This window comes from Sus scrofa, chromosome 17 (assembly GCF_000003025.6).
Source record: "Sus scrofa isolate TJ Tabasco breed Duroc chromosome 17, Sscrofa11.1, whole genome shotgun sequence".
Classification (NCBI taxonomy): Eukaryota; Metazoa; Chordata; class Mammalia; order Artiodactyla; family Suidae; genus Sus; species Sus scrofa.
In genome coordinates this window covers 38,316,199-38,341,289 of record NC_010459.5, presented here as the reverse complement: position 1 = coordinate 38,341,289, position 25,091 = coordinate 38,316,199, and the positions used below count along the sequence as shown (strand labels likewise).

The following is a 25,091-nucleotide window of genomic DNA, read 5'->3' as shown; positions in this document are numbered from 1 at the left end:
GCCTGGCTGGGGGGTTGATCAAGAGTAGGAGCAGATTTGTGGGGAGACAACTACACAGTCTATTCTGGTTCTTTGGAGACTCAGTAAGCAGTTGGATGTTCTCCTTTGAAGGTCAGGAAAAGTGACAGTACAGTGAAGGTACAGATTTGAGTGTCATCAGCACAACAGAAATAAAGCCACAAGAAGGGTTGAAACTGTAGAATGAGAAAAACAAAGGACCCGATTAGCACTTTTCATAGTGATTTTTTTTTGTCTTAGCTTTCTCTATGTCCTGAGTCCTGACATTAGATGCCAGTCAGTGTTTACCAACTAAACAAAAGCCCAACAGCAGGCAGAGATGTCAGAATCCCAGAGTTGTGAAGAGATGGGGGCCAGTGGAGGGTTCCATTGCTCCAATGTCAGAGTCACAGTTTCTAGTCTTGGCTCTGCCACCAGGTTGCTGGTTGACTTTTGACAAGCCTTCCACCTGTAGAATGGGTACAGCCAAAAGAAATTCCCATGTACAGAGCTTCAAACACTGCTAAGACCCTGCACACACATTTTTTTCTCATTTAATCCACATGATGCCCTTATTTATAAAGGAAGTAATTATTATGGATTTAAACCCAGGTCTGACTGACCCCAGAGCTTTGTTCTCTAACTCTGACTGCCCTTATCTATGTCTCACCTGACGTTGGATGATGTCAGGACCCTCTTTAAATCACATGTTCATCCTTTCAAAACATTGTGCTGAGGCTGACAAACTTTCAGGATTGGTCTAGCATCAGTTCTGTCATGGAGAGTGGGGGATGGAGCTGAATGTGATGGAGGTTACTTGTCAGCTCTCTTCCTGGGACCACTGAGCTGGCAGCCATATTCTGTTCCTAAACTCAAATGACAATAGGGCAAAACAAAATTAATGACTGGGGTTTCCAGATTTTTGTCCAGATCTTTCTTAAACCCCCGGGGCCTGCTGCAAAATCAGTGTCAAAGTGTGAGTTGGTTCACCCTGTGTCTCTGGGCAGCTCTGGGTTGGACTCTTCCTGTTACATCCGGCACTTGGGTTTCAGTTGTTTCCATCTTGCTAATGCAATTTCTCAAAAGTATTTTCTGTCTTTTGGTGCTGTAATGATAGATGTCCATGCAAGGAATGTGATCATTTCCTACTAGTGAGTTTGCTTCTGGCTAGTATGCGGGAGAAGTTCATCTTATTTGCACTTGATATTATTCTACAAAAGGTTCCTTTCCCTGACCCCCACATTATTTATTTAAAACCTGCCAACATGGGTTGTTGGAGCTAGAAGGGAAATTAATGATATATTGCAGTGGTTCCCGTCCCAGGAACATTTATGAAAAATAAAGAGCTTCAGCCTGTCCCTCCTCTCAGACTTCTTGAATCAGAATCTGAATAGGGCCCTGGGATTTGTATTCCCTTCCAACTTCTCCAGAATATTCAGCCAGGTTTGGAAACCATGGTCTACAGGCAGAGAACCTGTAGCCCTGGGAGCACATATGACATTAACACCTCTTTCTCTACTGGAAAGCAATGGGCTGGGAGTCCAGAGACTTGGGTTCAAGTCCAGGTTTTACTAGTCATTACCTTGGGCAACTCATTTCATCTCTCTGAGCCTCTGCCCCCTTATTGTGAGAAGAATCCCGTCGTTTTATATTAGGAGTCACAAGAGAGAACAGCAATGGAAATGCTTTGTCAAGCTTTCTGTTTTGTGCTCATGGAAATTGTTAAGAGCTGCTAGCCAGTGTTCACTTCCCTGTACCACAGGACAGTTGCTGGGCCCCAGGCCATCTGTTACCAAGCCCTCCCTTCTCCTTCTGTTGCAGGTTGGGATGGCAACCGGCTGGGGGAGCCTCTTGCAGGATGAGCAGCAGCTGGAGGAGCTGGCAAGGCAGGCTGTGGACCGGGCACTGGCTGAGGGAGTGTTGCTAAGGACCTCGCAGGAGCCCAGCTCCTCAGAGGTAAGCCCCTCACCCCTCCTCACAGCACTGACCACACTGTTCGGGTCCTACTGGATCCCTGCTAGGCTGAAGGCAGGTCCTTTGGATCAGAGACCACATCTCTTTTGCTTTATTTTTTTTTTTCCAATAACTAAAATTGATCTCTAGAGCTATATAAATTTAAAAAGCACCATATTAGAGTAATCAAATTTAAGTCTGGGGGTTGAAGTGTAATTTAGGCAAGTTAATCTCTCTCAGCTACAGTTTCTTCAAACATAAAAAAGAGATGCTAATGGGACCTACCTCATGGAGTTGGTAGGAGAATTAAAGGTAAATCACATGAAGCACCTTGCCCAGTGAACTATCCCCTTAATCACACTACCTTCTCTGTCATTGGTTTGTGGTGTATCCTTCCAGGTCTTTCTCTGTGCATTTATGTACATATATGTGTACAAAGAAATGCAGGGGAGTTCCCACTGTGGCTTGGATTAAGAACCTGACTAGTATCCTTGAGGATTTGGGTTCAATCCCTGACCTCCGTCAGTCGATTAAGAATCCGTTGTTGCTGCAAGCTGCGGCGTGGGTCACAGACACAGCTCAGATTCTGAGTTACTGAAGCTGTGGGTAGGCTGGCAGCTGCAGCTCTCATTCAGCCCCTAGCCTGGGAACTTCCATATTCTGCAGGTGTGGCCCTAAAAAGAAATACAGTTGACCCTTGAACAACGCAGGGGTTAGGGGTGCCAGCCCTCTGCAGTTGAAAATCTGCATTACTTATAGTTGACCCCCCCATATATGCCATTCCTCTGTATCAGTTTCAGCATTCTTGGATTCAACCAACCTCAGATCATGTAGTACTGTGGTATTTACTATTGAAAAAAAATCTGTGTCGAAGTGGACCCATGCAATTCAAACTCAGGTTGTTCAAGGGCCAACTGTATATAGTTTTTAAAAAACAAATTAGATCATATATATTATTCTGTGATGTATTTTTGTTTTTCATTTAACAATCTGTCTTAGAACTCTGTCCAACTCCCTCCATTAAGGTCAGCTCCATTCTGATGCATAGCATTCCAGGTGTGGGTGGATCACAGTTTAACTTTCCTCTCCTGATGGCTATTTAGGTGATATCTAATGTTTTATCACTACAAATAGCACTACAGGAAATATCCACCTACAAGCCTGTTTGGGCACCTGCATGTATATTTCTCTAGAGTTGATACATAAAAGTAGAATGGCTTAGTCCAAACCACATCTTAAAAAAAAAAATCTCATCCTTTAAATTTTTGTTTTATTTTGTGACTAGATAAGACATTTTCATAGTTCAAAATTCAAAGGATTTAAGAGTTTACAGTTTAACCCTCCCTTCCACATTCCCTAGCCACCCAGTTGTTCTGTCCTTAAGGCAGTTTGTGTTTTAGCATTCTTTTTTATTCGTTCAGTTGGCTTATTCATAACAAGAAAATAATACATACTCCTTTCCCCCACCTTTTACACAAAGAAACATATAGACAAGCTCTTTCGTGCCTTAACATATACCTTATGATTATCCACATTCGTGCCTAAGGAGCTTCCACCATCTTTTTTTACCAAGCCACATTCTCTTTTGTCTCTGTGTGCCCAGAACCTAATTAAGGGCCTGGTGGGAAGTCCAAGAATAACTGTTTACTGAGGCCCAATTGAATGAGAATGGCTGTCACCTAAGGTAGGCTGATTCTATAAAAGGTCTGCCTCTGGCTTTGGGAATGTAATTGCATGGTTTGTGAGCTTACAGATTTTGTGAACTGCTTGTGTGAACCCAGGATGAAGCAGTTTCCACTCCAAGATTTTATTCTGTTAATCAAAAGATATGTGTGAAGGTCCAACACTTGCTCTTTCTGGAAGTTAATGGGACCTAAAAAAGGCCCAGTACTCAGTGAGATTCCCAATCCAGAGAAAAAAGACAGGAAGTGTGTGTATGTGTATGGGTGGTAGAGGGGATTTCATTTCTAATCTTTCCCAGGTGCCTGATCTATGCCAAGTCATTCTAGGCACTGAGGACACAGAGGTGAGTCAGCCAGACGCCTTAGCCTCTGGAACTTATGGTCTGATTGTAAAATGCACTACAAGACAAAATTAAATATTGTCAGTTCTATGAGGAAACATAGGCAGCCTGCTACACCATATTAGTTATCATTTATTGAGTATTTACCACATGCTAGGCACTATTCTAAATACTTTGGAATCTCTAACTCGTTTAATCCTCATCACAGCAGAGATGAAGAGGCCAAGGCCCAGAGAAGTTAAGTAACTTGCCAGAAGTCATTTAAATGGTGGTGTAACTGGCAGGGCCAGAATTCAAAGCCAAGGACTTTGCCTTCTGTGTCCATGCTCTGAAATTCCATGCTTTACCTGCCTCTCCCACAATACTGTGTGGGACACCTGGAAGAAGGAGCAATTCATTAGTAGTATTTGAACCAGATCTAAAGAGACAACAGCATGGCAGAGGCTCCAAAGAAGGAAGAGGTGATGGAGTTCCTGTCATGTTTCAGCAGATTCAGAACCTGCCTAGTATCCATGAGGATGCAGGTTCAATCCCTGGCCTCGCTCAGTGGGTTAAGGATCTGGTGTTGCCAAAAGTTGTGGTGTAGGTTGCAGATGTGGCTCAGATCCAGCATTGCTGTGCTATGGTGTAGGCTATCAGCTGCAGCTCTGATTCAACTCCTAGCCGGGGAATTTCCTGCCTCAGGAGGGCCCTCCCTAAAAAAAAAGGGGCGGGGGGGAAGGAAGAGGTAAAAAATGTTCAAGAGAATGCAGCTGAATGCAGGGAACATTGTGGATATAATGGGAATCGTGGGAAAGAGGCAGGCCAAAGTCAGAACAGCCAGGAGGCTTTAGGTGTTGGGTGGAAGAAGAGTGTGAACTTTATCCTGTAAGGCCTACAGACCAGCTCTGTGCATACTAAATAGTTGGCTCCTGGAGTGTTTAGAGAGTTAATTTGCTTTTTGAATTCATGAACAGGGGACAAAATTCGAAAGGGTAGTCAGTAATAAATAAATCTCCTTCCTCCAATAACTGTTTTCCCTCCCAAGAGGCAAGCATTGTTGACAGTTTTTTCCAGAGTGTCTTTAAAAAGTCAGAGCCAACATTTTTTTTTTTTTTTAAATGAAGTATAGTTTTTTTTTCCCCCTGTCTTTTTAAGCTGCACCCATGGCATATGGAAGTTCACAGGCTAGGGGTTAAATTAGAGGGGCAGCTGCCAGCCACAGCCACAGCCACAGCCACACCAGATCTGAGCCACATCTGTGACCTACACCACAGCTCATGGCAATGCTGGATCCTTAACCCACTGAAAGAGGGCAGGGATCGAAGCTGTGTCCTCCTGGATACTAGTCGGTTTGTTAACCGCTTAGCCATAATGGGAACTCCCTTTACTGAAGTATAGTTGATTTACAATATTATATTATTTTCAGGTGTACAACATAGTGATTTAGTATTTTTGCAAATTATATTCCATTATAGTTTATTAACAGAATAGTTCCCTGTGCTATGGCCTTGTTGCTTATCGTTTTTATATGTAGTAGTTTGTATCTATTAGTCTCCTACCTCTAATTTGTCCCTTCCCACTTTTGGTAACCACATATGGAAGCCCCTTTCTTTTCTGTATCTGTGACTCTGTTTCTGTTTTGCATATACATTCATTTGTATTATTTTTATTATTTATTTATTTATTGGCCACATCTGCAGCATGTAGAAGTTCCTGTGTCAGGGATTGAACCTGAGCCACTGCAGTGATGCCAGATCCTTAACCTGCTGTGCCACAAGGAACTCCCATTTGTATTTTTTTGGAGGGGTACATGTGCAGCATATGGAAGTTCCCAGGCTAGGGGTCGAATTGGAGCCACAGATGCCAGCCTACACAACAGCTACAGCAACGCAGGATCTGAGCTATGTCTGTGACCTACACCACAGCTTACAGCAACATGGGATGCTTAACCCACTGAGCAAGGCCAGGGATCAAACCTGCATCCTCATGGATACTAGTTGGATTCATTACCACTGAGCCACACTGGGAACTCCTGTATTATTTTTTAGATTCTACTTATAAGCTATGTGCAGTATTTGTCTTTGTCTGACTTATTTCACTAATATTCTTTAAGTCCATCTGTATTGCTGCAAATGGCAGTATTTAATTCTTTTTATGGCTGAGTAGTATTCCAGTGTGTGTGTGTGTGTGTGTGTGTGTGTGTGTGTGTGTGTGAACAACATCTTTTTTTTTTTTTTTTTTTTTTGTCTTTTTAGGGCTGTGCCCACACATATGGAGTTTCCCAGGCTAAGGGTCAAATTGGAGCTACAGCTGCTGGCCTACGCCACAGCCACACCAGATCCGAGCCACGTCTGCGACCTATACCACAGCTCATGGCAGTGCCAGAATCCTTAACCCACTGAGCGAGGGCAGGGCTCGAACCCGCAACCTCATGGTTCCTAGTCGGTGAATCACATCTTCTAAGTCCAGTCACGTATTGGTGGGCACTGGCATGTTTCCATGTCTTGGCAATTGTAAGTAGTGTTGCTATGAACACTGAGATGCATGCATCTTTTCAAATTAGTGTTTTCAATTTTTATAGATATGTACCAGAAGTATAATTGATGGAGTATATTGTAGTTCTATCTTTAGTTTTGTGAGGAACTTCCATACTGTTTTCCATAGTACCTGCATCAACTTAAGTTCTACCAACAGTGTACACAAGTTGCCTTTCCTCTCCAACATTTGTTACTTGTACACCTTTTAATGATAGCCATTTTGACAGGTGTGAAGTGATTATCTCGTTGTTTTAATTTGCAGTTCTCTATTTAGTGATGTTGAGCATCTTTTCATGTGCCTGTTGGCCATCTCTATGTCTTCTTTGGAAAAGTGTCTATTCAGGTCTTTTGCCCATTTCTTGATAGGGTTGTTTGTTTTTTTGGTGTTGAGTTGTTTGTATGTTTTGGATAGTATTCCCTTGTCAGTTGCATCATTTGCAGATCTTTTCTCCCATTCTATGGTTATCTTTTTGTTTTGTCTTATGTCAAAGAGTCCTCTGCCTATGTTCTTTTCTAGGAGTTTTAGTTTCAGGTTACATTTAGGTCTTTAAATCATTTTGAGGTCATTTTTGTATATGGTGTGAGGAAATGTTCTAATCTCATTGTTTTACATCTGGCTCGCCAGTTTTCCCAGCATTACTTACTGATGGGACTTTCTTTCTTGTGGTGTATTCTTGGCTCCCTTTGTTATAGATTTATTGACCAGATGTGCATGGGTTTATTTCTGGGTTCTCTGTTCTGTTCCATTGATCTATGTCTGTTTTTATACCAGTCCCAGGCTGTTTTCGTTACTCTAAATTGTAGTATAGTTTGAAGTCTGAGATGCTATACCTCCAACTTTGTTCTTTTTTTTCTCAAGGTTGCTTTGGCAATGCAGGGTCTTTTGTGGTTCCATGTTAATTTTAGGATTATTTGTTTTAGTTTGGTGAAAAATGTCATGAGTATTTTGATAGGAATTCCTGGCTCTGCCAAAGGGCAGAGAAGTCAGAATGCAGCTGAACTCCAGGCCTGGCAAACTGGGTCACCATCTCCAGCACTGGGGGAAAACCACTCCTGGCTTCCACTCTGGGAGCCAAAGTTCACTTCTGCCGCAGTTGTTCTGTCATTACTCTCCCTCTTCCTGAACCAGAAGGCAAGGGACTGGGCTTGGTTGGGTATGAACTGGTTTGGAGCAGTCTGCATGTGTGTAGGGGGGTGTTCTTTACTAATCGCCATGGTTCAGACTCCAGTGTCACTTAACAAACAGCTTTGTGTAATTTTGGACATGCTACTTATCCTCTCTGATGAGTTCCCTTATCTATTTATTGGGTACAGATAATAATAGTATGGTTCTCATAGGGTTAAATGATGAATCCATGTATTTAAAATAGTCCTGAGAACACAGTAAATGCTTATTAATTTTTGTTTTGTTTATTCGTTTTTGGCCATTTTGCTTCTAATCGTTTTTTTTTTTTTAATGTAAAGAGATGAAGTATTGGAAAACCTAGAAGTTCCCTTTGTACCTATTTCTCATTCTGTTCTCCTCCCTCCATTCCCAGAGGCAACCACTATTCTGCATTTTGTGTGTGTTCTGCAGTTTCATGTTGTCCCATTCACAAGTGTTCTTCCCGCCCACTCTCTCTCCTCCATCAGGTGGTGAGCTATGCCCCGTTCACACTCTTCCCCTCACTGGTCCCCAGTGCTCTGCTAGAGCAGGCCTATGCTGTGCAGATGGACTTCAACCTGCTGGTGGATGCTGTCAGTCAGAACGCTTCCTTTCTGGAGCAAACTCTCTCCAGGTATGGGGCAGTGGAGCTTGGAGGTCCAGGAGCTGCTAGAACCAAGGGACTAGAAGACTGGGGGTCATAAGGTATTACCCGAGAGCTGACTTGGTGCGCTAGGGGACAGGTACTCCCCAGGAGAAACAAAAATTAGTACAAGTCAGGAGAGTGTCTCGCTTCCAGTTATTTATATGGCCTCAAGCAAGTTCTTTTCTTTCTCTGGGCCTCAATTTCTTCCTCTGTATAATGGGAGTTTGGCTTTAATCTAAGCAGCCTTCCAAAACTGACATTCTGTGATTTTTTGATTCTTGATCCCCTGTTTTGAAGACTGAAATTTCCACTTGGAATTAGGGAAGGTCAGCCTAGTTTTAGATTAAACAGGGGAGGGGAGGGTTATTAGGTTTAAAGTCAGATTTCCTATTTCTTTTAAGCAGTGACCTTTCCTTGTCACCTCAGGCCTCTTATCTCCGGTGGGATGGGCTACAGACTGGCTACCGCCCCCAGTTCACAAGGATACAGAACCCATGAAATGGCTCACTCCCTCCATCCCTCTCTATCTCTTTTCCTCTTATGGCCCTGGGACAAGAGATATTTCTTTATTTTAGAATTAACTAAGTTCTTTATTTTAGAATTAAATTGTGTGTATGTGTTTGGAGAGAGAGGGAGAATATATCTGTTGTATTTATTATGTTATGTATAATTACATGTCTGATTAATTTTCAAAAGGAAACAATTATTTTGTCAAAAACAAAATATTTTTAAAATGTGCTCATTGGTGTAAGGGTGAATATGAGAAGAAGCTTGGAAACCATTGACTTGGAACTAAAAAAACCAGTGAGATCTGAATGCACAAACCTTTCCACCACCTTCCCCACAGAGCTTTCTTAGGAAGGGTCCAGCTCTTGTAGCTATGATTCTGGATCGTGGGAAATATGAGCAGCATAATTTATTACCTCTACCCTAAAATGCAGGGAAGGTGTGAGACCTTCTCCAAAGCCCATCTCTGCAACCCCTGCCTTCGCTGTTCCCCTCCCCTCTAAAATACACACAAACCCTAGCTGTGGAGCAGAGGTTCAGCATCACACGTGTCAGAATAGCAGCCTAAATTCTGGAGTTGAAGAGAAGCACCTCTTCAGAAAAGGGAAAATGTGCCTCAACTTTTCCAGAGGCCGGTCCAGTTAGGAGCTCTCCTCTCCTAATCTCCCCATTGATATATGCAATTCCCCCTTCCTGCTCTGTTCCCTAAATTATTGCCCAGCCACCTCTCCCAGGTCCCAGAATCTCCTGTGGAGCTGGTGGGTGGTCCTTTGGTTTCTATGTGTATTTATAATGAACTCAAGTGTACATACGTTTAAAAAAAAAAAAAAAAAAAAGCTCTTATGAAAGAGCCGGCTGGGGAAGAGAGGAACTTCAGGGCAGGCCTAAGCTCCATGGGCTCAGTGGGGTCCCTGTAATAAGGTGAGCCTGGGAGTCAGGCTTGAGCAGGCATGCAGAGGCTGCCCTGAATCTTGAGAGGCAAAAAGTTAGTTACCTGTGGGTGTCTCTTCCTGAGGCTTCAGAAAACCATACTGGATAGGTCCCTCCCTCATGTCACATGTCACAGCAGCATCCTTGGCCATGATGATAAGCTAGCAGAGACATGGTCCCCACCTTCATGTGGTTTATCATCAAATAGGAGAGAACACTAATCACACAAATAAAATGGAAAATTACACCTGCAATCAGTGCATAAGGGAAAGGTCCACAGTGCTATGCGAGGTCCACATAGGGGGAATCTGACGCAGATAGGGAAGGCTTCCCTGCAGAAGGCATATCATATGAGGACTGGTTGAAGAAGAAAAAAACGGATATTTAGTTTGAGTCAGAAAAATCTTTGTGGGTACAGAACATAATTGCTACCTTCTAATCTCTGAGAGCTGCCATGGAAGAGGTGGAAAAGACTAGTCCTCGGAAGCCACAGAGAGCTAATGTAAGGTCAGTCAGAAAGCTTACCAGCCAGCAGAGCTACTCAAGTACAGAATGGTTTTATCAAAAGCCATTTTTGAATTCTTTTTGGGACTACACATGATATTCAGTTTTGTACATGTAAGATCTCATTTACTCTTCACTACAACTCTATGATATAAATATAATTATATTCATCTTCATTTTACAGATGAGCAAACTGAAGTACTAAGGTGAAACAATTCTCTGAGGTTGCCTAGTAGTGAGTGGTAGAGTTGGGATTTGAACCCAGGTCGTTTGGCTCTAGAGTGGGATTCTAAACCACTGTTCTCTACTGGATTGGTGTGGGTGTTCAAGTTTGGGCCAGTAGACCCAGAGGGGATTCAGGAACCAGTGGAAATCCTTGACCTTTCATGTCTCATGTAGCCTAGAAAATATTGCTTCCTCTTCCAGCACCATCAAAAGGGACAACTTTACTGCTCGTCTTTTTGACATCCACAAGCAAGTCCTGAAAGAAGGCATTGCCCAGGTAACCAGTCCCCATTCAGCTCCAGTCTGAGACCTTCCCCTCCCATCTTTCTCTCTCTCTCTCTTTTTTAACCAGAAGAATTTGGCCCAGTCCCTGAGCTCATGGGAGTCAGCCTCTAACTGGTACCCACTGGGTTTGTTCAGCAGTGGCCAATCCTGGGATGACCAAAAAGAATGATTCTACTGGGTTTGGGAGTGTTAGCTGGCACCTGCAGTCTCTGCATAGAGTTTTGGTACCTATCTGCTCCATGCCTAGGCCCTCAGAGTTGGCCCCTGGGCAGATGTCCTTAGCCTTCAGTTTTCCCCACAGACTGTGTTCCTGGGCCTGAATCGCTCAGACTACATGTTCCAGCACAACGCAGATGGCTCCTCAGCCCTGAAACAGATTGAAATCAATACCATCTCTGCCAGCTTTGGGGGCCTAGCCTCCCGCACCCCAGCTGTGCACCGGTAGGTCTCTTGGGTAGTCCTAGGCACAATGGTGAGGTAACAGCCTGTGAGCCTAGTCGCAGGTGGGGGCAGGGATCTCCAACACTGGTTATGCCTTCCTGGGCCTCAGGTCAGGTGTTTCCACCCTGTAGCACAGTTTTGTGATCAGTCTTAGTATGTCAGGGAAAGAAAGAATCTCATGGTTCATCCAGTCCCGTCCTTTCATTGTACAAGTTAGTATTCCAGGCAGAAGGAATAGCATCTGTGAGGGCCTGAGGTAAGAAAGAGCTTACATGTTTAAAGGCCTGAAAAAGATCAGAACGGAGAGAGAACAGGCGCTTCCCCTGTGAGGACTGGACCCAAGTAGCATCCACTTCTAGCCAGCAGTGTTGCTGTGATTCTACATGGTCTGCAGCAGGATTCCATACAGCACCTGATGCTCAGGGAAAGGGGTTTCAGTTCACTGGGAGGCTGGTGTAGAGGAGAAGCACAAGGTCTCAGGGCTCTTCTGGGCATGTACACTAGGGCCAGGCTAAGCGCAGCCCAGCACGTTCTAGCCAGATGTGGATCCTACAGGTGTATGATGGAAAGATGCTTTTTAGTGCTTAGCTGATTCACAAAGTCATATTCGTAAAAGTGTGAGTCATGGGCAGAAGGGTCTTCCAGGTTCATCCAGTTACTAAGTGTACCTCTGTCTTCCAACAGACATGTTCTCAATGTCCTGAGTAAGACCAAAGAAGCTGCCAAGATCCTCTCCAATAATCCCAGCAAGGGACTGGCCATGGGGATTGCCAAAGCCTGGGAGCTTTACGGCTCAGCCAAGTAAGAGGGAGACAACATGGCAGCAGAATCCTGCTGCAGATTCAGCATTCATGGATGCATTAATTTCTTTGCCTGATAATGTTAGGCAGTGAGGGGGTTTTTCTTGGAACAGAAGCTTTCCCTTTAAAGTGCCAGAATTGTTTTCATGGGGTTTCTGGGCTTCCTTCTTAAATAAGAGAGGCTGATGATAATTTAATCTTTTCTTGTTGGCTAGAGGTCATCATGATGTCAGTGACTGCATCGCGATGTAATGCAGAGGTGCTACCTAGAGTGGGAGAGGCTGTTTGCCTGCACTACTGGCCCCAATTGTTAGACTTTAATGTCATATTCATAATTTTTCTGTCTGTTTCCCTACTAACAGCTCTTATTTCTTACTGCTATCATTGTGCTTGAATTTATAATCCTCCACTCATATCCTTATACCTCCTTTCTGATTTGCTGTAGTTTAGGAAAGCAAATGATCTGTTATATTTGTGTCTAATGAGTGTGAGGGCCTCTTTGATGAGTAAATGCATAAGCTCTGATTTAGGGATTTTGTAGTGTCTGTTTTAACTGTTCAGGGGCATTTTTTGCTTCTTTTGTATTTCTCAGCCATGATCCAGATGTGTAAAGATGCTAGGTAAGTGACTTCTGGATAAGCGAGGGGCCACTCTACTAACAGTTGTTGCAATGTTAATATAGCATTAGTAGTTCACCCGTAATGAGCACCTACTAGTGCCACACTTTGTGCTAAGCACTTCACATACAGGATCACGCTGCATCCTCATATCAAACGCTCTAAGATAGATACTGTTCATCTCCCCCATTTTACAGATGAGGAAACTAAAATTCAGAGAAGTGAATTGTTCATGGTCAAGTGGTGAGTTGGTGGTTGAGCCCGGAGTCCACTTCCCTCTAGAACCTGCCTTCTTAATCATTTTATTGCCTCAAAGAGAGCCTTTCTGGGCTTTCCAAGCCTCACTAAGACTCAGAAACCTCAGATTCTGAGCGTTTAGAAGTCATTAGACAAATACTTCGTGAAGTACAACCCTTGGATAGGTTGTATTTTAAGAGAGTGAAGCTATAGATGGATCAGCTAGGGAACTACTGGAGAGAAAAGACTCATGTGGCCAGAATTAGGCACTGGTAGGTAGGAGCTGTGGGTTGGATTCCCTGATTTTGAGAAATCAATAGGCACTTCTGCTGACCCAAATATGACCTTTGCTAAAGTCTGTTCTTTTCTCTGAACATCAGTTTCCTCACTTGTAAAATGGGGACAATAATAATAATACCTAAAAGGATGGTAGTGAGAATTAAATGAAATCATAGATTTGAAAAATGCTTTAAAAAAATTCAATGAGGAAGAGTTTCCTATTGGCTCAGCAGGTTAAGGATCCAGCGTTGTCACTGCCAATGTGTGAGGTCAGTCTCTGGTGTGGGAACTTCTGCATGCCATGAGTGCAGACAAAAAAAAATTCAACGAGGGTCATTATGTAGTACTTTCAATAACAATAACAATGAATTATTTATAAATTATTACTATTTATAATTTATAAATAATGCCATTTATAAATAATAATATTTTATACATAAAGTTATAAAACTATTATTACAATAATAGTAAAACTACCATTTAAGGAACACTAGAAGAACAAACTGAGGGCTCAGAAAGGTTATTCATCTTGTCCACAGTCATTCAGCTAGTAAGTTTAGAATTCATGTTTATCTGACTCTGAAGCCTGAGTCTTCTCTACTACATTGTTTTGCTTCAAAGAGGAATGGTCCCATAGTATAGATTGAAAAACTGAGGCTCAAGCATTTGTAGAGCAGCTGAATTTTCATTAATTTATAGTATACTTTTTAAAAGAATTTTTTTTTTCTTTTTAGGGCTACACCCTTGGCACATGGAGTTTCCCAGGCTAAGGGTTGAATCAGAGCTGCACCTACCAGCCTATACCACAGCCACAGCAATGCAAGATCTGAGCCACATCTGCGACCTACACCTCAGGTCATGGCAATGCCAGATCCTTAACCCACTGAGCAAGGCCAGGGATTGAACCTGCATCCTCATGGATCCTAGTCAGGTTCATTAACTGCTGAGCCATGACAGGAACTCCTAAAAGAATTTTTTGTTGTTGTTGTTGTTGTTGTTGTTGTTGTTGTTGCTATTTCTCGGGCCGCTCCCGCGGCATATGGAGGTTCCCAGGCTAGGGGTCCAATCGGAGCTGTAGCCACCAGCCTACACCAGAGCCACAGCAACGCGGGATCCAAGCCGCATCTGCGACCTACACCACAGCTCACGGCAACACCGGATCATTAACCCACTGAGCAAGGGCAGGGATCGAACCCGCAACCTCATGGTTCCTAGTCGGATTCGTTAACCACTGCGCCACGATGGGAACTCCCTAAAAGAATTTTTTAAAGGAAGTCTGGAAATGTATCATGATGTCAGTTTAGACATTTATTCCAACTCTTTTATTTATTTATTTTTGTCTTTTTGTCATTTCTTGAGCCGCTCCCACGGCATATGGAAGTTCCCAGGCTAGGGGTCGAATCGGAGCTGTAGCCGCCAGCCTACACCAGAACCACAGCAACACTGGTTCCGAGCTGCGTCTGCAACCTACACCACAGCTCACGGCAACACCTGATCCTTAACCCACTGAGCAAGACCAGGGATTGAACCGGCAACCTCATGCTTCATTGTCAGATTCGTTAACCACTGCACCACGACGGGAACTCCTATTCCAACTCTTAAAATACAGTGTTTGGTTAGAATGAGTAAGGATAAGAAATGGGTATTCTTGATATAAAAGGTTGGGAACTATGATCTACTTAACACCCTTGTCTTATGTATGAGGAAATCAGGACCCAGGGAAAGAAACTGCCTTACCAAGCAATGCCATAGTCACTGGCAGAGCCAGAACTGGGACTTAGGGTCCTCATTGCCAGTCAGCAGGCTCCTGCCACTCACCTTTCTTGGCTGGCAACTTCCCTAGTCCTGCTCCTAACAGATTGCTCAGAACTGAAGGCAGGAAGTAGAATATCTCTCCTTAGCCTGACTCCAGTTATTTGGCAGGGTACAGGCTGACTTCATTAACCAAAGCATGCAGTTCTACTTTAACCTACAGCCTGCAGCCTCCTTCCTATGCCTTTTCTTGAAAGTGGGCCAGCCTGGGCCAAATGCCACCTTCCCACCCATGAGCAGAGCAGATCAGGCTACAAAGTAAAGAGCAAGGTCATTGGCTTTCAGGACTCTTTCAGGACAAGATGGATTGTGAAAGCACCATTTCTAGCTTGTCTCTCAAGATACTTTAACTCAAAGCCAAGACTCAGCCTAATGTCTTGTCTGACCTCAAGAGTTTTCAGGCGGGCCAGGAGAGGGGGCATCCTAGGATTTGTATTGTAAGTAGGAAGGAGTCAGGCAGAGTGTAGTCCAAGAGGTTCAGCTGAGCGAGGGAGAAGCAGAGACAAACAGATAAGAGACCAAGTACAGGAGGTCAGGAATCCACACTTAGAATCCTGAGCCAAGTCTGCCTACCCAAGAGTTTCAGCAAGAAGCCTTGCGCAAAATGGAATTTGGTGCTGCTGAACATTGCCCCTAAAAGAGTCTGGTGGGTGATTGGACCTATCCTTGACAACTTAAAATAGCTTGGTTGGTAGGCAAACAGATAGCTCTTTGGCATTAGCATTTCCCTGAGCCTTTGAGCTCCTGCTTTTTTAAGAGACGTGGATAGGCAGAGAGGAAGAATCCAGGTAAGCCTCAGTGATCCCATCAATATTATGGGAACAAACAGGGATCTGTGTACATCACAGAAATGTTGGGAGGCCCCAAGAGATAATGCTTTATTCATAGTTGGCTTTTTATAGGATTGTGTTGGGGATTCCATTGAATTATTATAATATTCTTTGTGATAATCACACACTCTTTTATTATATGCTTTACAATCTAGTAATAGGATCATTATCCCCCAACCCTCAGCAATGTTCTTTTACAAAATATCCTTCAATATTCTCACCTGTTTATTCTTCCAAAAGATTTTAGAATCATTGTTTGTTGTTTGTTTTGTCTTTTTGTCTTTTCTAGGGCTGCACCCACGGCATATGGGGGTTCCCAGGCTAGGGGTCTAATCGGAGCTCTAGCCACTGGCCTATACCACAGCCACAGCAACACCAGATCTGAGCTGCGTCTGCGACCTATACCACAGCTCATGGCAACACCAGATTCTTAACCCACTGAGCGAGGCCAGGGATTGAACCCGCAACTTCATGGTTCCTAGTTGGATTCGTTTTTGTTGCATCACGATGGGAACCCTAGAATCATTGTTTTAAATTCTATGAAAAAGTCCTCCTGGGTTTTAAATCGATATTTTAATTTGCATGGAAAATTGACATCATTACAGTAGTTCATCTACCTGCTGGAGAAAGGGCGGAGACTTCATTTTTTCAAGTTTTCTTTTTTTAGGAAATAACGTGCTGTAGCCTCAGGTATATGCCTGAGGCAGTCCTGGGTTGAGAAAACCTCTGTATTCTTTCAGGGGAGCTGTGTTCTCATTCTCATTCCTGAAGGGGGTGGGATGGAGGGAAGACAAGCTTTGTAGTCACCTTGGGCCACCTCTGCTCTTTCCCCAGTGCTCTGGTGCTACTGGTTGCTCAAGAGAAGGAAAGGAATATATTTGACCAGCGTGCCATAGAGAATGAGCTACTGGCCAGGTAAGTAAAGGAGGGGAGACCTCTATATGTGGCCCCAGGATTGGGGAGAGCCACTCAGAACAGGGCATCCACTCTCTCTGACCCTTTCCCATCTTTCCCAGGAATATCCATGTAATCCGGCGAAGGTTTGAAGACATCTCTGAAAAAGGATCTCTAGATCAAGACCGAAAGCTATTTATGTAAGTGTTCCGGGAGCAGTTCCCAAGGATCCAATAGAAGGCTGGTTTAGGAAACTCATCCTGCTGCCCACTTGCCCCAAATGATCCTTTCTTCTGGGAGATGTGATGGTTTGTTTCCTTCTCTCCGAATTTTAGGGTGATTCTGGAAATACCCCATCATCCCAGGAAATTTTGGAGAAGGCTGGCCAAGTTCTGCTTCTAGAGGGTTACATCAGAGCTGTTGACATTTTGGATAACCTTGGTTTTCATATGGCTCTGTGCTCCCAAAAGTTTTCTTGCCCCTCCTGCCTTTAGGCCTGGGCAGTTGGGCTGGGCAGTCAGGGAGGTAGATGCGTAGCCAGCTCATTCTATGACTGATCTGGGGGTTGCTCTCTGAAGTCTCAGGCAAGATATCAAAGGGCCTGGATTTGTATTCCAAGCCAGGCCCTGTGCTTCCCTTCAGGAGCCACCACCGAGTGACTTCAGTATCATGTATTTGGGTAGTGTGGCTTACATCATGCATATTTAGACCTAGAAATTTGTGATTCTTAAAGTTAAAAATCTCCTGGCATTTCACACTACCACTTACTATTTTCAAAATGTGCTTTTATCTTAACAAAACGAAATCACTAATTTACTTTCCAGATAAACCTAACAATATAAAGTAAGTCAAAGAAATGGGGGAGTTCCCATCGTGGCTCAGTGGTTACTAAACCCGACTAGCATCCTGGCTCAGTGGTTACTAAACCCGACTAGCATCCTGGCCTCGCTTGGTGTGTTAAGGATCCAGCATTGCCCTGAGCTGTGGTGTAGGTCACAGATGCAGCTCTGATCCTGCGTTGCTGTGGTTCTGGCATAGGCCGGCGGCTACAGTTCTGTTCGGACCCCTAGCCTGGGAACCTCCGTATGCCGTGGGTGCAGTCCTAAAAGACAAAAAGACCAAAAAAGAAAAAAAAAAGAAAAGGGGGATAAGTTCAAAAAGACTGTCTGTGGCTTAACTACATTCATGTTTTGTGTCTCTAGCCCCACCATCACACCACCACTATCACCACCACCCCAGTTTTAAAAAAATCTCAGCCTGGTTTTAGCTACTTTAAGCAGTGCAAATACAAGTGTGTTTTGCTAGGTGCAGCAGTATGATTCTGCCGCTCAGTAATTTTGGGCCCACCTTTAAAAAAACTTACCTAATTTGATTTTGGTTGCCTTCTTTTTTCCTTTTGGCCTTACTAGCCTGACTCTGAATCTGGAATATGAGAAAGCATTCCCCAGTGCACACCTCCATTTTTTTCATCAGAAGCTCTGATGGTGTGGATATCTGCTTTCGCATTTCCAATGAATCCCTGTTCAGGCTATCCCTGTGGACTGACTTTCAAAGAAGCCAAAGGCATTTTGATGCACTCTGAAATGGATTGAACCATGGAACACATCCGTTATAATTTAACACAGCAGCTTTCTCCATCCTGTGTTCTAGGGACGGCCAGGAAGTTGCTGTGGTTTACTTCCGGGATGGCTACATACCAAGTCAGTACAGTCTACAGGTTGGTATTTTCTATTATACCATTTTTTGCTTCATGGGACCCACCATCATTCCTCAGAGATTCAACTCGGGTGTCCCAACAACTCAGGTTTTTCCCTGAGCACTGGCCTCAATTCTTCCTTAGGGAACTTGCTGCAGGAACTTCCTAGGCTCCCACAAGCTTTTTGCTGCCTCTCACTCTCTATACACACACTGTCTACTAGAATCTGGTTCCTCAGGAATCCATAGTGCTTCAGCCATTCACATTGTTCCTTGAGATATGCTGGTAAATGTTTAACAAACATCTTTCTAGGGAGGGAAGTTCCTATCTGTAGCATTTTCTGATTTCTATGGTGTAACTACTCCCATCATGGCCAATTTTAAAGCAACCCAACTTAACATATCTGAACAGACTTAGGGAGAGATAGGTGCAATCAACTCTTGCTAGCCAGTGCAAACCAGGTCTGTCACACCACTGATCATTTCCGTCTTGTCACCTCTTTTCTTATCTGCATCAGAAAGTTTTTATCACTTGTCTGTTCATGTTAATGATAGTAATGATAATATCACCTTAGTTTGCTATTCTACCATGTGGTTTAAAAATTATATTCCACATCTACTATTTCATTTAATCCTATTACAACCACCCTGTAAGATATATAATTATCCCCATTATATAGATGGAGAAACTAAGGTTTGGAGAGATGCAGGGGCTTATCTAAGGTCCCACAGGGAGTTCCCAAGCTTTCTGACTCTTAGTCCAATAGTATTTCCAGTATATCATTTTCCTCCCCCGCCCCTAATCCAGGGCTTGGAGAAGTTGAGAAGCCCACTTTCAGTTGGGAGAAGACAAATGAGGAAATAAGTTAGAAAATAGCATGAGCGATAGACTGGGGGGTCATGAGCATTTGGCTCTGCCTCTGTGTGACCATGGGTAGGTTCCTGACCTTTTCTGAACTAAGTTTCTATAAACTAAGGGAACTACACTAAAGATGGAGGGAGCTCCTTCCAGATCTATAATTCTTTAAATATAGGATCCTCCTTAAGGCTTAACTGTACAGGGAGAAGTGCCACAGAATTTGCAGCTCTAGAGATGATCCTTTCCTTTAGAAAGCAGCTAGTGGTGGGAACTTGCTGACTAGATGAGAGAAAAACTCACTATTGGAAAAATGGATCCAGGTTCCAGGACAAGGGGTCGGGGTGAAGGGGCCAAAGAAAACTTTATTGAGCTAACAAGGAAAGAAATTAATGCATAAGGAAGATAACTTTTATTACTCAATGAATTTATCACATTTGTAGTTGTACAATGATCATCACAATCCAATTTTATAGGGTTTCCATCCCACAACCCCAGCACATCCTTTTTTTTTTTTTTTTTTTTTTTTTTGGCCGCCCTGCAGCATATGGAGTTCCCAGGCCAAGAATCAGATCTGAGCCATGGCTGTGACCTAAGCTGCAGCTGTGGCAACACCAGATCCCCAACTCACTGGGCCAAACCTGCATCCCTGGGCTCCCAACTCCAGGAAGAGAACATTTTTAAGGAACTAAGAAACTCAGACCAGGTTTAGACATGGAAATAAGTCTGCTAGGCTTAGTGATTTGTTAGGTGACTGTGAACAAGCCCCTGCTCATCTCTGAGTTTTGCTTTCCCTACTTTCCATAATGTGATACTTTTCTGGGTTTATCTCTGATATTCTGGGTACCTTTAACTCTACCTAGAACACTAGCCTAGTTGTTAGGTGGCTGGGGTTATTGGTGAAGACCAAGCAAAAGTGCTGCATGTGGACTGATTGTATCAGAGGAAGGACAGCATGGGTGGGGGTGAGTGGGTTTGGGGTGTTGCTTCTCCGGCCATAGCCCTGATCTTGCTGTGGGCAGCTTGATGTCTGGAGTCGAGGACAGACTGTCCTCTTGGTGCCTTGAGAAGGGGGACTGGAACTGGGAGGCATAATCTTCTTCTGTTTCCCTGCTTGTCATACCTTAAACTCGGAGCCCACCAGACTAGTCATCCTGCAGTTACTCACCTGCAGACCTTTGCTCATTTGCTCATGTTAACCTGAGTACCTCTTCTCTGTTGAGTCTCACCTGTCAGACTCTACCTGTCCACTCAGATTTCACCTCACTAAACAACAGTAACAAATACTGAGCACTGACAAAGTTCTAAACACTGCTAGACACTGGGGATACAACAGGAAATGAGACCAACAAGGGGCCAGGCCTTATGGACCTCACAGTGTGGTCAGGGAGATGGTCATCAGAAAGTCAACAAAAGTAGAAAAAATGTTTTTTTTTTTTCCTAGCTGGAGGAAGCTCTTTGAATGAAACACCAGGGTGAAAGATAGAGAATTATGGGGAAACCCACATTAAATAGTGTGGTTTAAGGAGGTGGCTCTGAGAGGAAAATTAAACATGAGAAGGATCCCACCATCCATTGGAAAAGCCAAAATGACAAGAATTCCAGGCAGAGGGAAATGCAGCAAATGCAAAGGCCCTGAAGTGGAGATGACATATTTGTGTGTTTGAGGATTGACAAACCTGTGTGGCTGGAAGGTGGGAGGGGGTGGAGGGATGGTGTGGAATGAAGCAGAAAAGGAGAAAAGAGGCAGATCCTACAGGATCTTATAGGCCATGGTAAGGAGTTTGAATTTTATTTGTAGTACAGTAGGAAGAAGAGTTCATAAAGTATCCCACCTCTTCAGATTGCCTCATCAATTTTTCTACACCCTTTCACCTTTTGTCATTTTCCCTTTTAATTATAGTCATGCGTCATTGTGCTGGACTGTGAGCTCCCTGAGGGCAAGAGTCCTGCCTATTAAGAGGGCCACACCTGCCTCACAAGGATGTTGCAGTGACCCTGGGAGATAATGAATATGAAGATACCTGGCACTTGATGGATGCTCATTAAAGGACTGCCAAAGTGAAATTAAGTGGAATTCTTGGTTTCTTCTCTTTGCAGAATTGGGAAGCACGCCTCCTGCTGGAGAGATCACGTGCTGTCAAGTGCCCAGACATTGCCACCCAGCTGGCTGGGACTAAGAAGGTGCAACAGGAGCTAAGCAGAGTAGGCGTGCTGGAGGTGTTGCTCCCTGACCAGCCCGAGGCTGTGGCCCGCCTCCGTGCCACCTTTGCTGGCCTCTATTCACTGGATATGGTGCGTGGACAACCCGCTTCTTCCACCACGGGCCTCGTATCAGGGGCTAAGAGCCCAATGTGTTGGGGAAGCTGGAACTGCCAGTGGGCCCGACTCGGGTCACTGATGCTGTGAGAACCCCTAGAGCCCTGGGATGGGGGGCTGGAATCCATTGTAAGCTCCCTCAACAAAGGTGGAGATGGGGATAATAACCAGGGGAAGGGGCTAAGGCAGAGAGTGAGAACTGAGGAATATCTATACTCACTTTTTAGGTCTCCTGCTGCCCCTGAACCGTTGCCAGAGAAAGCTTATTTTCCTTGTACTCCCTGCACTAGGGGATTTGTTAGGGGTTGCATCCAGACAGTAGCATCAGCCTGAAGGGGCATATGGCTCTTCTCCCTCCTGTTCCTCCTCTGATGCTGTTTATACAACCAGCAGGACCTTGGCTCCTGCCTCTTTGGCCTAAGACTGCTGGTGACAGCTTTCTTGCCTCCTGCCAGGGTGAAGAAGGGGACCAGGCCATCGCTGAGGCCATTGCTGCCCCTAGCCACTTCGTGCTCAAGCCCCAGAGAGAGGGTGGAGGTAGGTGGTTCCCCCTTGTCAGAGCTGCTCAGTGAAAAGGGAGTTAGCAGGCTGTCACCAGTGCCAATCAGCACTTACTATGGGCACAGTCCCAGACTATGGGCTCAGTCCCAGGCTCTGGGGGATATAAGAGGAACTAACACTGGCCCTTACCTAGAACAGTATCCCAGGAGATGCTGTGATCAAGGGCTGTGGAGCACAAGGGAATATGACTAACCAGCACTGGAGGGTTTGGGCAGGTGTAGCCTGAGGTGCCTGTGGGTGATTTGTGGGAAAGCAGGATGGGGGCACATCAGGAGATTGGGTATCTTCACACCTAGTTTGAAATCCTTGAAGACAGGCATCATGTCTGCCTCATGGACCCAGAGGAGATGATTTTTGATCTTGGCCTTAAGGGTTAGATAGGCGTTTCCCAGGTGGAAAAGGGGGAAGAGCATTCCATATAGAAGGAGGAACTCCCAGCATAGGCACTAGTCCATGAATGTGTGGTATGTTTGGAGATTAATGAGTAACTGGTGAGGCTGGAATACAGTGTGGGAGGTGGGGGAAGCAGGGATTTGGGTTGGAAAAGGTGATTTGGGACCTGATTATAAAAGATGTTGACTATATGTAGGAAGTGGGATTTTATCCTAAGGGTAGTAGGAAGCCATCAGAGAGTTTTAGGGAGGGGACACATGATTGATCCAGGATCTGTTTCAGCCATTGTAGAACATGTCCTGAAATGAGTATGCCACTGTGGTGGCAGAGAGACCATAGAGGAGGCTGGCACCGTTGTCCAGAAGCACAGTGTAGAGTGCTGGGCATGGGCTTATGACAGTGTGGAGTACAGACTGAAGAAACATGTTCAAGTTAGTGACAGGTAATGGAGAGGGAGGAGTTAAATGACTCAGGAATGCCTTCCACTGGATTGGCTGTAGGAAGGTCCAGGAGGAGCAGATTCAAGGAGAAATAATGAGTTCTGTCTGGACATGTTGAGTTTGTTTTGGGAGCCTGTAGGATATATATGTGATGTCTGGAGCAAGGAGTTTAGTTAAAGATTTGGGAGTTAACAAGTTATAGGATATAGATGGAAGTTTGGAAGAGATCTCCCTGAAAAAAAAGTATATACATGTAGGAGAGAGACCAAGGGTGGAAGACCAGTTCCTTGGGAATCCCAATTTAAGAGGGGCAGGAGCCAGCCAGGGAGGTGGAGGAGTAGTAGCAATAGACAGGCAGGAGGAGAACCAGGGCAGGATAGAGAACCAGGTGGAAGGTGTATTTGCTAGTGTAAGGGCTCTCCTGTTAAGGTGACATTACCTCCTCACAAACCAGGCCTGCCCTGGCTTGTCAGGAACTGAGGCTCCTGACTTGCCCACATGGCTCTAGAAGCAGGAGCACAGGGTGGAGGTGGACAGAGAGTCCAAGGTGACTTGTTCGTGGAATTGCAGGTAACAACCTATATGGGGAGGAGATGGTACAGGCCTTGGAGCGGCTGAAGGACAGTGAGGAGAGAGCCTCATACATCCTCATGGAGAAAATCGAACCTGAACCTTTTGAGAATTGTCTGCTACGACCTGGCAGCCCTGCCCGAGTGGTCCGATGCATCTCCGAGCTGGGCATCTTCGGGGTCTATGTCAGGTGAGCCAGTCAACATGTTTCCTCATCTAGTGAATGAGGCAAAGGACCCAAGACCTGCCCACATCACAGGGCTATCAAATGAAACTCAGAGGAGAAGTCCTTTGCAACCATAAAGGAAATTCCAAGTAGTATCAGGGTGGATGAGAAAATAATCCCGGACTAGGAGACCCCAGGGAAGAAAAGAGTTTGGGTCCAGCTCCCAGGCTACAAGGAATTTTGGAGAAAGGTGGGATGGGCCAGCTAGAGGATACACAGTGGCTTTGAAGAGCTGAATGGCTTCTGGATTTGGATTTGAGCATCAGAGTATCAGGAAGAGAGGACGACTGGGGAATTTGTAAGGAGCAGTTCCTAGTCCTTCCTACCACTTTGTACAAAATACTCCAAGGTCAGGGCAAAGAAGGAATACCAGGTCCTACCATGCTCCCCGCCAGAGCGTGCCCTTTCCATAATCTTCCCTTGAACTACTCCACTTGCAGCGTCTCTGCCTGCCAGTTCCCCAGCCCTCTGCCCCACAGCCATCTTGAAAGAGAGGTAGAGAAGGAAATTTACAGCTATAGAACATGAAATACGAGCCTAGCATCATGCTAAGTACTTTTCCTGTTCTATTTAATCCTCATGACCATCTTGCAAAGTGAGAGGTATTATACCTATTTTAAATCGAGGGAACTGATATTTAGGAAGGCTGAGTAACTTACTCAAAGACACAGAACTAATAAATTCAAGCTAGGAGGCAAACCCAAATCTGATTCTAAAATCCTAGCACTTTCTCAGGTGTAGTCAGTCACCCACGTACTGCTCAGCTAGGATCAAGGAAAGTCTTGGGTTTGGGGGTTCAGTCCAGGTGATGGAGTTGTGTGTCTCCTGTCCACCTTTCTATAGGCAGGGAAAGACACTTGTGGTGAACAAGCACGTGGGACATCTGCTTCGAACCAAAGCCATTGAGCATGCAGATGGTGGTGTGGCAGCAGGAGTGGCCGTCCTCGACAACCCATACCCTGTGTGAGGGCACAGCCAGGGCTGCCTGGACTTCGATCAAAAGACCTTCTATCCTTTGTACTTATTCCTCTCCTAGCTGCCCTCCCACTACCTGGGAAGGCTAGTCTCTTCTAGAGATTTTCAGGGTCTTCATGGAAGGGTGAATGCTGGGTCCCTTCCCCAAGCTCTCCCATCTGAGGACCAGAAAAGCTGTGGTTTCCCTTAGGTATGATCTAGGGACCCCTGAATCCTCAGGGTATAAGTATACCTCAGAAGAAGCTGATATGACCTAAGGGTCCCTAACCCGGCCACCCTCCTGTCAGCCCCTTGTCAGCCCTTTCAGCAGGTGTGTCTGATCTGGGATAGGACTGAGCTGAGGGGTAGGAGGAAAAGGGTGGAAGGGCACCGCCTTTCCCCACCTCTGCCTTAAATAAAACTACTTTGCTGAT

At 44.7% G+C, this 25,091-nt stretch overlaps 1 protein-coding gene across 1 annotated transcript in view; it reads left to right on the top strand.

The window, feature by feature from the left end:
* Positions 1–25,091, top strand: part of GSS (glutathione synthetase) — a gene marked incomplete at its 5' end in the record, with an annotated part of 26,055 nt that extends 964 nt beyond the window's left edge. The window contains 12 exon segments of the mRNA NM_001244625.1: positions 1,819–1,953; positions 8,125–8,270; positions 10,650–10,725; positions 11,035–11,174; positions 11,859–11,975; positions 16,584–16,664; positions 16,766–16,843; positions 18,294–18,360; positions 21,295–21,489; positions 21,969–22,050; positions 23,478–23,667; positions 24,547–25,091. Coding sequence (NP_001231554.1) covers positions 1,825–1,953; positions 8,125–8,270; positions 10,650–10,725; positions 11,035–11,174; positions 11,859–11,975; positions 16,584–16,664; positions 16,766–16,843; positions 18,294–18,360; positions 21,295–21,489; positions 21,969–22,050; positions 23,478–23,667; positions 24,547–24,670 — 1,425 coding nt within the window. The 3' untranslated portion in view covers positions 24,671–25,091.